This window comes from Anopheles coluzzii, chromosome 2 (genome assembly GCF_943734685.1).
Source record: "Anopheles coluzzii chromosome 2, AcolN3, whole genome shotgun sequence".
Classification (NCBI taxonomy): domain Eukaryota; kingdom Metazoa; phylum Arthropoda; class Insecta; order Diptera; family Culicidae; genus Anopheles; species Anopheles coluzzii.
Window position 1 is genome coordinate 47,347,480 of NC_064670.1, and position 14,589 is coordinate 47,362,068.

The following is a 14,589-nucleotide window of genomic DNA, read 5'->3' on the forward strand; positions in this document are numbered from 1 at the left end:
TATGTGTATGTGTTGGTATGCTCTTGTTTCGTTTGCTTCTAGACCTCCCATGCCCCTGCAAACATCTCTTAATTCCCCCGGAGCTTCTAGCACCGCTCATCAGCAACAGCAGCAAATGCTGCAACATCAACACCAACACCAGCTCCAGCAGCAACAGCAGCAGCAGCACCAACAGCACCCAATGCTAAACCGTCCAGCGTCTGCCTATTTTAATAGCAATAATAGCGGTAGCAATGCCAATCCTAGCAATTTGTTACTGACAACACAAAACACCATGTCTTATACGATGCCTAATCAGCAGCAGCCTAATAATAGTAATAACGGTAATCTAACAAACATATCGCAGCAGCAGCAGCAGCAGGGTAATATGAACACAATGAACAGCCGACTGGCATCGACCATGGGTGGAAAACAGCCAGCTATGCCCCCGGGAGGTGCCGGCAACGGTGGAAACGTTAACGGCTTTATGCGTGACGTGCAGGCCCAACAGAGTCTGCGCATGAATCAAATGATGGCACCATCGATGCCCAACATTGCCCATTCGGTGGCGGGCGGTAGCGGTGCCGGTGGCAACTATCCGGCACCCGGCGTCATTTCGGCTAGCCAGAGCATGCAAAACGTAAACGTGATTCCGGGCGGTCCGGGCAGCCCGGCAGGCAGCTACAACTACCACGGCAGTGCGAACGGTAGCCCAATGCTTTCGCCTCAGATGTATCCGCACGACGGCCAGCAACCGCTCGGTGCGCAGCATCATTCATTGTTGCTGCGCGGGCAAGCAAAGCTGGCCGAAATGAATGAGCTAATCAAGCGTCGTCAGCAACAGCAACAGCAGCCGGTTGCCTACAACACTGCTACATCATCAAACAAGCCTCCTCAACAGCAGCAGCAGCAGCAGCAACAGCAACAGGGATCGAATGCCACGATGCCTCCGTCAACGGCACCGAAACCGATGCGAACGCAGGACGATCAACCTCCACTTCCTCCTGTATCAACTCACCCGCTGTTCAAGCCGGGAAGTGGAGCACCGCCACAGCTCAACAGCAACAATGCGTACAGCAGCGCGGAACCACCGAAGGTGGGATTCTATCCAACGATGCCATCACAAAGCAAAAACCTGCCCCAAGCAGGCAGCAATCCGTGGGAGCGGGAAGAGAAGGAAAAGGAAAGCGAGCTGCGACGCGAGCACGTGCGCGCCTGGCGGGATCAGCAGATTGGCGAGCTGCAATCGTTGCCACAGCGTACACCGAAGCAGGAAGAACAACTGCGGACGCTCATGCTGGAGCGCGATTTCGAGCGACGCGCGATGGAAGAAGATCAAGACTACGACAACGACATGGCACCTTACGGGGCGAAAGAGCACGGCATCGTGCAGGAGGTGGTGCGTTTGGCACAGCCTAACGCCGGCGGACCGCTTACAGCTCCGATGACGAAGTTGAAGCAGGTCGACATTAAAACGCCTGCACCGGACACGCTCTCCATCACCTCAAGCGAGCATTCGTCGAGTGTGCCGTCCGTTTCAACAACGATTGCCAATTTCCAGCAGCAGCAGCAGGGCTCGGGAAGCGGCAACGCACCACCGTTAATTCAACCGAAAAGCATTCTGAAACACAACACAAACAGCAGCACGCCTTCGTCGCCTTCCAAAGGGGCCGCCAAGACAGCCAGCTTTGCGCACGACGGAACCAACCCCGCGGCACGTTCGCAGCTAAACTTGAGCGAAATTACGGCCAACAATACCAACGCGAACCAGATGATGTCTCAAATGGTGCACGACATGAACCAAATGAATTTGTCCTCCAACATGACGGCAATGATGGGCGAAGATCGTGAAAATAGCGAGTATGGACATCCGATGGGCCACGAACAGCAGCAACAGGCGATGATGAACGGTGGAGTGTCGAACCCGTACATGATGGCAAGCGACGCGAACAATGGCAATGGTGCGGTTCCTCCACCACCACCTCCGGAACGAAACAGCTCGTATGTGATCATGTCGCAGCAGCAGCAGAAACTGCGAACAAGCACCGGTCCGGCCAAGCTGTCCTTTGGTGCTCCGAACACCGGTAGTCCTGCGTTAGAGCTGCAGCAGCAGCAACAGCAGCAGCATCAGCAACAACAGCAACAACAGCAGCAACAGCAGCAGCAGCAATTGCATCAACAACAACAGCAACTGCAGCAACAACAGCAATTGCATCAGCAGCAGCAACAGAATATTATGAACAACAATGCCAATACCATGGGCGGACGATATAGCAACAACAACAGTCTGCTGATGACAGCTCCGAACAATAATCCGCTCGGCAATCAACCATCGCCGATGGGTGGTGTCAACAATGCCACATCCGGTAGCTCCTCGGTGCTGACCAACAGCATGTACAAGGACAACAAACGGGTATCGTTCCACGACGAGGACGCTGGTAACAACAATAGCCCCTCGACTCCGATGATGGCTGCTGGGCCCGCCGGCTATACGCAGGCGGGACATTTGATAGGTGGCAGCATCGGCAACGAGTCGACCGGTGGAAGCGGAGAGCTCGGTACCATCATGGAACGACCAGATCCTGACGTAAGTACACAAACTCCGTGCGATTCGCGGCGCGACCAAAAGATGGCGCCACTGTCCATTAGAATCGACGATTGGTTAGAAGCTTGGATAAAAGCTCATTTTTCTCTCGATGCTTTTCCATTCCTACAGCGTTTTATCGACGAAACTATGCCGGCAATGCTGCACACGCCCACTACACCGGACGCAGAAAACTGGAACATGCAAATTCAGGCGACGCCTGGAGTAATTGGTGCACAGGAAGTTTATCGGTAAGGGACAATTAAATGAAAACAGGTTATATATAGGTTTGGTAACAACAATTTTCTTCACAAATTTCAGCGATCCTCGTACGCGCCGGTTAGCGGAGCAGCAGCAGAAACAGAAATCCGACGCCGTACCAGAAAAGCTGTCATTCAAAGAGAAGATGAAAATGTTTGCGCTGGAATCGGGTGAGAACAACACACCGAAGGACAAGCTGAAAATATCCCGCGCCCAAAGGGACATCGATGCAGTCCATTAAGCGACACGCAAGGATAGTTTGTATGCATTTGTATTAGTTTTTAAGCGCCCTGACATAGTGCGATCGTTAGCATTTTCACCGATCGCGGTGTATGCGCGACCTGTTAATAATCCCCCACCCTACCAAACACTCCGCAGAGTACGTCGAAACAGATTGTACACAGTTCTTGAATCTTTACACTCTCGCGCGCAAGAGTGCTTTTGTTAATACAAGTATTTTATTACTTCGATTGTGTTGTCCCGGCACAGGCCAGCTGATCGGTATGATGTGGGTTTAATCGTAGATAGATAAAATCTTATAAATCGTGTTAAAAACTTGCAGCAAGATAAATATTCCCCAGAGCATACATACATAACGGTGCAGGGTAGCGTACTTGTCCGTGCAGTGGTTTCGTAGTCGAAGCCCCAACCAAGCGACGAGTTTCAAAGTGAAAGATGATAACAATAAGGATCACCAGATAGATGATCGTTACGATTGATACTAGAACCCAATGGACCAAGATGATACTAACAGAAAAGTTTTAAGAATCAGCATAGGAAATTGTTTCTGTTTTATATACATACATATCTATATGTATACTGAATGAAGACAACCAATAGTCAGCTAAAGGAAACACTATATTTATCTATAAAACCGAGGCATGATGGCAGGAAAAGTCAATGAGCCGGAACTGTTAAAAGTTGAGCGTCACTTTTAAGGTATCGCGTAGTCAGGTATATGTGGCAGAGTTAGGTAAGCGTTCTCGAATCAACAAAGGTTTTACAAACATTATCCCATGGAAAGGAAGTGTTCTCTTTACGATAGTACCGTGCAAGTATCTAAATTACCAACACACCACACCCTCTAGAATGGAATGCGTTGTCGTGTTCGCGTGTTTGCAAACAAATGCACACGACATAATATAAACAAAACAACAACAAAAAACATACAGAAAGGTCAATTTAATTAGTCCATCTATAACGCGCACCCATTCGTAGCCTTCCAACCTCCCCTTACGTGATAATGTGTGCAAATGCCGTATATGATATACGGCACAGCAACACAACAACAAAGCAAAACTATAAACAAACATGATATAAACGGTGGTGCACACTATTGTTAACATTTACGACAAAGTTTACTCGTACTTGCACGCAAGATAGTAGCCTCCCAACCCGCAAAACCGTCTTTCGAAATTCGAAATACAATGTTTTCCCACCCCCCGTAGCGTTAATCTCCCTCTGTTACTCATACACCACACCACGTCGTACACCAACTAACAAACGGGTCCACGATTTTTTACACAATGCACGAATGTGGTTTTTTAGTTTTCGAGTGCGAAGCGCAAAGCGAGAGTAACACTAGATTCCATTAGTGGTTGCAATTATTGAGTCAATAGCTTTCCACGGCCGATTGATACGAAAAAGCGAAGGCGGGTGGTAAAATTACAACGCGATGAAGGAACGGTGGCAGCAGCAGTAGTAGTAGTAGTAGAGAGATTTGATAGTGGAAATCACCAATACGATAGGGAAGTGATTTTATTTGTTATAAACATATTTTTATATCGCAATCGAGAGAGACTATTGAAGAATTTCCAAGATTTTTCGATACTTTTAAGAAGAATTTACCTCTTTAATAACAAACACCGGATTGACCGATTTCTAGCACATATTTTTATCCTCAATCCTTGTGTGACAGCCTATTGAAGAAAGAGAACACACGTTTAGATCGTTTGTAAAGATTGAGAGAGCAAAGAATATTGTAACCGATAACAAAAAAAACACTCAGATAAACAAACAAACAAACAATGCTGGAACAAATAACTCTCGATAGTAAAGTATTGCGTTATTGGTGGTAAGCAGCGCATAGCACGGTGTACCGATGCGAGGAGTAGGTTCGCGCAATCGAAGAGAGATGTACAATTAACCATGTACCTTCTCATCACGTACCGCAACGGAATTGTAAAGGAATAATGGTAAAAAAAAAGATTAGCTATAGTGATGTAGTATTAGGCATGCAATTGGCGATTTTATTCGATAACAACACTAAGCTAAAAGGAAGGAGTTGGCACTGGGCAGAGCATATGTACCCGTAGTGGCGAAATCGCGTGGAAGTAAAAAGTATTGCGATACATTAGAGCGATTTTTGAGCAAAAACAACCCAATACAAACAACTACACAGGCAGGTGGATGGTGTAGAAATGTTACATCTTTACTCAATAATTACTATTTTCCAACTCTAAGCAAACCATAACATGCAGCTATGTAAATGTTAGTAACAATTGAGATAAAGCAAACCAATGAAATATGTCGAGTTCTCCCATTCTCTCTTGTGGCCGCCATGATGACATGTAACACTTCTTTGAAGCTGTTATTAGTTTGAACAACAATAGACTTCCTTTCGTTTATTGGTTATTTTTCGCTAGTTTAGTTGTATAAGCTATCTGGCTGGAGCTGAGCGATACGGTGATCAGTTCAGTTCAGCATAATTCTGCGCCGTTATTTCAAGGCTTCTAATTGACCCACTTTTATTTCGTGGTTTGCAACATTGCCCATTTTCACGTTTTCGCTTTCATTTGTTTCCTCAGCGCACATTCCGCGAAGGTCATCGGCGGTGGCGGCGGGCCCCAATGGGTAATGTCCCCGGTGGTCAGTGAAAACCAGCGTCAGCCTGCAAAAACCCATCATTAACCGACTCGGCGGCGTACAAATCCGTACAGAGCAGCCCATCCATCGAACGGTGATAATGTGCGTGTGCTTCCGCTTGAACGTTTCATTCGATACACTTCAGGGCTTGCGTAATGTGTCTGTGGCATGTGGATGTCTGTGTTGTCGCAACGGATCGTTTTCACGCCACTGTGCGACCGTGCCGTGGGTCCATCCCGTGCCGTGCCTGACCGGCAAACGACAAACGCGCGGTTGTGAGCTGGTCAAATCGGTCGGAACGGTTGGATGGTTGGTAGAGTGGACTGGACTGAGTGCGACCAGATACACACATCAAGCCAACCGAGGGACGGACCGGCGTACTGGAGCGAACCGCTGTGTCGTCTGTGTGTGCGCGCAACTGAACGTGAGTAATTCGTTTAGCAAATTATTTTACATTTCATGCTCCATTTACGCTTTACGATGATGTTGCTAGTAGTGTGATGGGTGAGTAGGGGTTGGAGGGGTTTAAAGTTGACACCCCAACGGTGGGCGCTGTATATCGCCGGCTCCGGCCTTCCTAAGCGAAAGATTCCAAACGTCCCATCTCCCGACGGCCATGGCTTTTAACACATTTATATGATTTGGTGCACGATGTTACACGCCGCTATGCTTCGCTATGATAAACGATTGACGCAAGCGTTTGCGCTAGTTTCAGTTTCCAGAAAACACTTGAACTTTAAGCGGTGTGACAACGTTCCTGCATATATTGCCATGCATATGCGATATAATTGCATGAAATGAAAGAGGCGCCATAGACAAACAAGAGGGAACATAAAATGCGATAAAATTAATTCAATTTATTCGCATTATGCCCAGTCTCGCTCTTCAGCCAGCAATGACAATCGCCTTCGAGCGTTTCACATTTCATGGTGGGAAATAAATTAAATTTAGCTACATCCGTCAGGCTTGTGTTGACTGCCACCAAATGAGCCATTTTTCGCGTAAATTTAGCAGAAGAACCAACAAAAAAACTCTTCCTCTCACCTTCATCACTTTAAACTACTCCCACATTTGCGTTCCTTCCATGTTACTGTTTCAAAACCCATCAATGCAAATAAGTGGCGGCCCGCTGGCACTTTACCTAGGGACATTGAACCGGCACCGGAACCGGCAAATGCATCGCACACATCAAACACGCACACACACACGTACCGCAGAAGGGGAGATTACGATGAAACCAAACTTAATGTGCACATGGTTTCGTGCTGTCGTCCCCCATGGTGCCCGGTGGATACTGAAAAACTGAATTGGTCCATTAGAGGATCCAACAAACAAGAGGAAGAGAAGCAGGAGGAGGAAGAAGGAAATAGCGAACAGCAACTTGACATGTGCCAGTAATTTATTCACAACCGCCGAACGTGTCAATGGCAATTTAATTCCCTGCTTTCCGAAAACCGACCAACCGATCAATCGACCATGGTGCACCTCGCACACACACACACACACACACCGGTTGTGTGGGGTTGTGCGATGCAGTAAAAAAAACATAAATAATTCGTTTCACATTGCCCCGAACGCCCAGCTTTGGATGGACGAGTTGAGGGTTGATTCTTTCCATTAGAAAATGGACAAAAATGGCTTTTCACATTGACCCAGTTACAGGGCGGTATTCATCCACCGCGCGCCGTCCGAATGATGATGGTGTGGCATTTCCTCCCATACCGCAGTGGACCGCGGGAAGGGCTTGCAGAGTTTCGATGAGTAAGAATGCTTCGGGGGACACCACAACCCAACCGCGGTGCAGGGAAGTAAACAACCGTCAATAAATCTCTGCCCATCAATGCGCTCGATGCATTTATCATTTCGTACCGTAGCTCAAAGCAATATCCTGTAATATATTTATTTGCCTTTTTTTTGTGTGTGTATATTTTGCCCTCTTTTTTATCGCATCCTATATTGAAGTGCATCAGATGCGTTCGTAACTGTCAGGGCTGTTAACGGTAACGGTCCTCGCTTCGCCCGTGCATTCGATCAATCAATTATCGCGCAACAAATGGGGGACGGCGACAGGTTGTTTGTGCTTTATTGGACTCCCACGGGCCGCATTTTCTGTGGCTGTTATGAACAGAGTGGTATGGTGTTTTGTCTAACGATATACATCAAAGAAAACGCAATATTTGTTGGATATTATTATACGGTTTAGATGTAGTTTTTTTTATTTCTTTTTAGCTGTGGAACACTACGTTTGATTGAAATTAACTGTATTGTGTGGTACAAAACATTACAAACATTAATGTTTCTAACTTTTTGTTGACAACCTTCATTGTGAAACGACATTGTGGCCCTTTCTTTAATAATCGCCGTCTGTTGTGTGTATTGCGAATGGAAACATATGCTAATGGCTCACTCATTTAACATACTGTCCGTGTTTGGACGGTTTAATTAAAAAAGTAAAATATTTCACAACAATACTAAACAAAAACTACACTAACAAATTCCGCATGAAATAAAAATGAACCGACCGTCCGACCTGATGACTATTCAAGGGATAGCCAAGCACCGCCCCGAGTGTGAATGCATGAGAAGTCGCGCGGCCGACGCTGCCGTCAATCGTCAATCACAACACTGCACCGGATATACACTTTGAATTCATTATTTATTAGATGGAAATGAATGATTCGCCGCGCCAAAACGTACCCAGTTGTTTTGGAATGTTTGAAAATTATATGTCCCCTCGTCCGCACGTTGTTCACACCAACAGTTGACGGAAAAGCACGAAAAAGAGTAAAACAACCGTTTTGTCCCCCTTTGTGGGAGTGGTCAGTTGGATGGATTTGCATAAGGTCATTGTCAAATTACTCAGCCTAACGTGTAATTAGATGTCCGAGTGTGTTAGTGATACAGAATAAAATGACGAACTGTCATCGAGTCGTGAATGTTGTTATTTAAAACGTAAAAAACACTATCTGTGAGAAAAAGAAAGCAAAATGAAGCCAAACTCAAACTTATTCACAAGTCCTAAAATAGCCGCTTACATTAACATCCGTAGACTGGTGCATATTTAGGCGTTTATTTAAATTCCTCCCTACATTCTAACAACTGTCCACCCCACTCTCTACTCACCCTACTATGGCTGTAAAAAGATATGGTTCAAAAATATTATCAAAAAAAAGACATTAGGAACAACACATGGGACATTTCACACTCGAAATGGGTGGAATTCTCTAAACGAACATTATCATACATTTGCAATATTTTAGGGACACTCGACTAACAATACACTACTGTGCAGTGCCTTTGAAAGGCACCTTTGCTTTCGAGTATATTCTTTGCGTTCCTGCCTGCGTTACAAGTAAGAAAACAATGGCAGCATAATTAGCTTTCCTTCGACCGTAGCCGGAGCTCGACGATTTCCAAATGAACTTTTGCCCACCGAAAAACCAAACCCCATTCAGCTCGTGTCCTTGTCCCGCTTTCCAGCAAAAAGGATGCAAACATCTGCTGCCGACATTTCATTTATAATCTGCTGCATAATCTCACTCTCTTTCTCTCCGCAATTGTTCCACCGCACCACCACCCGGTTCGATGTTCGATGGTTCCCTTTTGCTTTCTTTTTTTATATTATCATTTCTGCAGCATGATCATCATGAACAACTCCAAACCGACATTACTATCGGATTTCGTGATGAATGGTGCATGATTTTCATTCAAAATTACATCGCTCACGGGTAGAGATAGAAAGGGAGAGAGAAGCATGCAGAAATAAATGGGTTTCTCGGTGTTCCTGGTGCCGTGTCCCCTACGAGATACGAGAACGACAGCAACGGGGTAGACGACACGCGCGATATGCATCGTGCTGAATTTATTGAGCCATAAAATGCCACCCCATTTGCTTGCCCACCTCGGCGAAACCGTCTCAGACTTACCGCTTGCCACTTGAAGCACGGGATATGGGCCAGAAACGGGATCCTTGCCCGTGTCTTCTGTTATTGTAAAGGGGTTAGAACAGCCGCAGCTACGTTTGCCGATTCTTTGCACTTGGGCTTGTGATCTCTTCCTTTTTATTTGTTGTTGGTTTCAGCTGTTTGCTGTTCGATTTATCTTCCTCTTTTTTGCAAACATTCGCCCGAACCATGAGTCGCATAATTCAGGGTGCTTATCAATTGCTTATTTCAAATCCCCACAAAACAACAAGGTTGACAGTTACCGGAGGGGGAAAAAGGGTTCTCAATACGGCCACACTAGACCGAACTTTGTTAGTTTCATTATTTCCACATCTTACGCATCTCGCATCGTGTCTGGTCCACTCTTTCTATCCGCTTGCCGATGGAGATTTATTCACTTTTATTACACATTTTGAAACCATTATGCCGGTAACTAATGGCCGCTTGCGATGTGTGCGACCGTATACATTTTCGGTAACACTGTAAAAGCCATCCTCTCCATAGCCATAGCGGCAAGGCCTTTTGGTAAGGAAAGGAAGACAACAAGCGGCTAGAACCTAAAACTTACAATGCCAAACTGGATCGCTTTTGTTACGTTTTTAAGTAAAGTTTTGCCGTCCTGCTGACGCTGGTGTCTCCCCAGTTGTAGTTTGTTTTTTGTTTTTCTTGTCGTCTTCCTTCGCGACTCTAGTTTCTTAAAATGTCTGCCCTTCTACTACGGCCGTCCTATGGCAGCATTGCCGGAATAGCTGCTCGCTTGGAAATGAAGAACATCGTAAATTATAAGGACAGTTTCTTCCGGCCCCGCTCGGCGTAGAGGAAGCAGACTTTTATTAGCATGTCACAATGCGAATTTGTGCATTTATGTAAAGGCACATGATTCACAACTGCTTGTGTGTGTGTGTGTGCCTCTCTCTTTCCCGCTCTGTAAAGGGATATTGTTCAAATGCATAGGCCAAGGCGCCGGCCGAAAGGCAGCCGCATTTAATATCGTAGATTTAAGTACACATTCGTACAATTGCGCGTTGCGATAAATCTTTACACTTAATGAACAGCTAGCAAAAGATTGTTATTTCCCGTAGTATGATGTAACCGGAAAGTATGGTAATTGCGAAAGAGATTTGTTTTTTCATATCTGGAGCATCAGTTGCAAACAGGAGAAGTTGGGTGCGATTGAAGCAAATGTTTAATTTAGATGAATGTTTGCAGTGATTCACAGACTTTGTTGGTGGTTGCGCGAAAAGTGTTTGTTAAATTCCGTTTGTTAAATTCAGCTTAGTTAAATTATTGAATTGAATTTTTGTTGAATTTAAAATATTGAATTGATTATTACTCACTGTTGGAAACTGTTATAAGGTTTGAATGGACTGTCAGCTGAGGCGATGTTGTGTGCAAGCATATTAAAAAGGGGAAAAACCGCGGAAACGGTTTATTGCTATTAAAAATATATACAAGTGAAGATATTGAGAAAATAAAGAAAAAACTATTTTTTTGGCGCGCCTTAAGTGTCAGCCTAAATAATTTCCTTAGTTTTAGGCATACAGAATTACCGATGTGCATTTTATTCGTTTGTTGCTACAACAGTATGACACATTGTAGGATGTGACTGTTTCATATATATTTCATATTTCGATGTATTTCAATCTTTACCAATTAGGCTTTACATAACATATTCTTATGTACTGATATACGCTACCAGATCTAATCCTCTTATCTTAACAAAGTAACGAGCAATTAAGACTTATAAAACATTGTAAAATTTAATGGGCAGCATAGGGACATCTACCGTGGAAGTAGGATACAAATATTTAGGATTTTAGGCGATTGCGGAAGGATGTAAGGGAAAGGTTATTATCAAAGTGGTGGGAAGAATTCTTCATGCATAGTCAAATCTCAATAATAAAACACTAGACCCTCGCTTAACAAGTTTAATAATTTTGGCGAGTCCAAATCACCATAAAAAATTATTGAGTGTTCTTTCTTATTCATGTTTCTTTTATCAATAATTCTTGTCGCGAATCTCGCAATAGTTAGTAGTGTTACCAAGGACCAAAAACTCCACTAACTATAGCGAGATACTGGTAGTTGATAGTTTTTTTCGAAAATTTTTAAACCTTTCTTAACATCTGCAAATCATAAAAACGAAGAGATGTAAATCTTTTAGTAGTGATTTTACACTCATTCTTCATTGTCAAGTATGAAACAAAACTGTTATCTTTTACAAAGATTATCACCAAATGTGGATCACAACAAAATATGGCCTATAACGTAAATATTTCTATTCTCTTTTCCAGCAGCGTAAGCATTTCTATTTTAAAACAATTTAATAAATTCACCTCCTCCCCATACTCTACAACCCAGTTTGCATAAACCGAGTCGAGTGCGTGCCAAGCCGCTTCTCCGCTTCAACCGTAGAGCAGTTCGAAGCCATTATTGGGATTATTGGGATGAATGCTTTTGAAACTGCTTCTCGGGCGGATTTCCACAGCACACAGCACCACACTCTGCCCTTCCCCAACAGCTCGGTGTACGCCGAAGACGTTGCATAAATAAATTCCTTCCAAAGCGGTCGGAGCGATTAGAATGTTTGCCAACTTTGCCGTCGCCCTTTCCGCCAGCAGCGGCGCACAATTTGTCACGGTGAATAGAATTTTGCAACGGCAAGATAAATTATTCGCAGTACAAACATTTTACACGCACTCACGAATAACCATAAAACTCTGCGGTTGGAAGGCCGAGAACGACGAGGGACGGGGCCAGGCCACGGGACGGAGCTCAGGCCTGGAACGAGGGAGAGAATAATGGGAAAACTGCGTTCGGTTGTGTGGAGAATAATGCGAAATTAATGTATGCTCATTTTGGCATCCTTTTACGGTGTGAGCGTTGTAGGGCTTTTGGGGGAAATATTATCTAAAGGCGGGTATGTATGTGTGTTTCCTTCACCGTACGGAACGCCGAACAGATAATGTTAACCCATTTGCTGTGCTGTGTTAAGCAAAATCTGCTTGCTGTGGAACTTTTTTTTTCATATAATGAGTTAACCATACGACGAGAGCAACATGTTCAATCACTTTTAAGCAGCTAAACTCGCCTCGCCCGACAGGCAAATAACTGCTCAAGCCTAATCTGCTGAAACCGATTTGTTACGAGACAAAATTAACATTCCTCAGCGAAACTAAATTGCACCGATGGTACGCCCTTCCACCGAGCGGCTAATTCCTCAGACCACGCGTTCAGCACTCGTAACATCACGCTGGCGTTGCGACTCGGAAAGAGGGCGGCACCATCTCGCATGTCACACACCAGAGCAAAACGTTATGCAGGGTGAAGCGCTGACTGGCTCTTCAGAACAGAAGAGCACAGGGTTTTAGAGAATTTCTTTATTAATTCTCACTCTCCCTCGATTTCGAACAGCAACAGTGGTATGGGCGATGCTCTAAGCTAGAATTGCATTTAGTCTGCCAAAAAAAAATCTATCCCAAAAACTCGGAAGTCCCAACATTCGCTTAAAATTTCACGTGACTGGTTCCGGCGTTTCCATTTGAACAGTTTATTTATTTACACCCATCCGCTGGGTGATGCGGTACCGGTCCCGGGAGCATTGAATGGCGTAAGTGGCTGAGGGCACTTAAGAGCGCGCTGAATCGCACGAGTGGTGTATTTATTTTGCGTTCCCGTTTCACCTCCCCTGTTTTCCCCTTGTTACTGCTGTGTGTCAAACGCTCGCTATTGACCTGACGCGCTTCCGAGCTGCATTGGGCCGCCAGGATGTTCTACCAGGAGCGGGGGAATCTGTAGAGCGAAGCCAGCGGGACTACGCTAATTGAATTTGACGATTGTGGCGATCACTCAACCGGTGCTGCCGGGAACGTTAAAGTTTTGAAAAGATGTATTTACCATCAATCAACGATCATTTCGGTGCGCTGTGAAGGATGATTCTTAAAACGCGCTCACACACATCTGTGCACATAATCCCGCGGCCATGGCTGGTTGGTTTGCTGACGATAGAAAATGGTTTGGAGTAACCATTTTGGTGCAAGATTTAATTGATTTTATGCGGCTTTCGTCACTGTCGAGTGCGATGTATGAAATTACACTTCTGCGAAATGCCATAAATAACCATAATAATACAACCAGCAATGCGACCAAGCAATCGTCCCTTCTGGGGAAACGAGTGTATAAATGAATTAACGTAGATTCACCCTTCCCGAACAGCACTGCACTTTTTGTTATTCAATAACACAACGCTTTCACAATGTAGCTAACAGATATTATTAAAATAAATCGAATCCGTGGCGACAGGGTACTACATTTTGCAAAGACATGCTGGCTACCGGCCTGGTACGTATGGGTTTGTTTCCCCAGGGGTTTGACTAACCGGTTACGTGGTGCAAGTTTGGTTATTAAATAGAAAAGCTATAAATTAAATTATGAAGAAGAAAATTTGGAAGCAATATAAGAAAGAAGAAACATAAATAAGTTAAAAAAAACTTATCTCAGGTTCATAACGAGTGTTTCCATTTCATGCGATGACTATGCTTATATATTGCCATGTTGTTGTCGTTTGTATAGTTTATAGAGGCTTTTGCTCCGACGGATTTCTTTCGCCACTGCAATATACTTTATTTGACACAATAATTTTAAGAAGATTTAAGGTCTGCTTAAGCTATTACGACTAAATGTCGTGCCCAATTAGCGAGATAGCCATTCATACGCAAGCAGCACGATGCGTTAGAGATTTGAACCCATGAAGAGTATTAAACTACACCGTTCGACTATACCACGGGACGTAAGCTTTCATTTAACATCATGTTAACGTTAATCATGTTACGTCCGAACAATAGCCGAACATGACGTTTATGTCTGCTATGGATTGAGCTCTCCGATCGACTGTTATAACTAGTCTCAAACAACAAGCCAACTAGTGGATTATGGTGACCTACATTGACGACAATT

The 14,589-nt window shown here is 44.5% G+C and overlaps 1 protein-coding gene across 8 annotated transcripts in view; it reads left to right on the plus strand.

Moving 5' to 3' along the window:
• LOC120953002 (afadin) overlaps positions 1–5,349 on the plus strand; it is a 63,475-nt gene extending 58,126 nt beyond the window's left edge. For all 8 annotated transcript variants that reach the window (XM_040372642.2, XM_040372644.2, XM_040372640.2 and 5 more), the window contains 3 exons: positions 43–2,566; positions 2,696–2,814; positions 2,885–5,349. In XM_040372642.2, the coding sequence (XP_040228576.2) occupies positions 43–2,566; positions 2,696–2,814; positions 2,885–3,065 (2,824 nt within the window). In that variant the 3' untranslated portion in view covers positions 3,066–5,349. The remainder of the gene's footprint in view (positions 1–42; positions 2,567–2,695; positions 2,815–2,884) is intronic.
• The last annotated feature ends 9,240 nt before the right edge of the window (positions 5,350–14,589 follow it).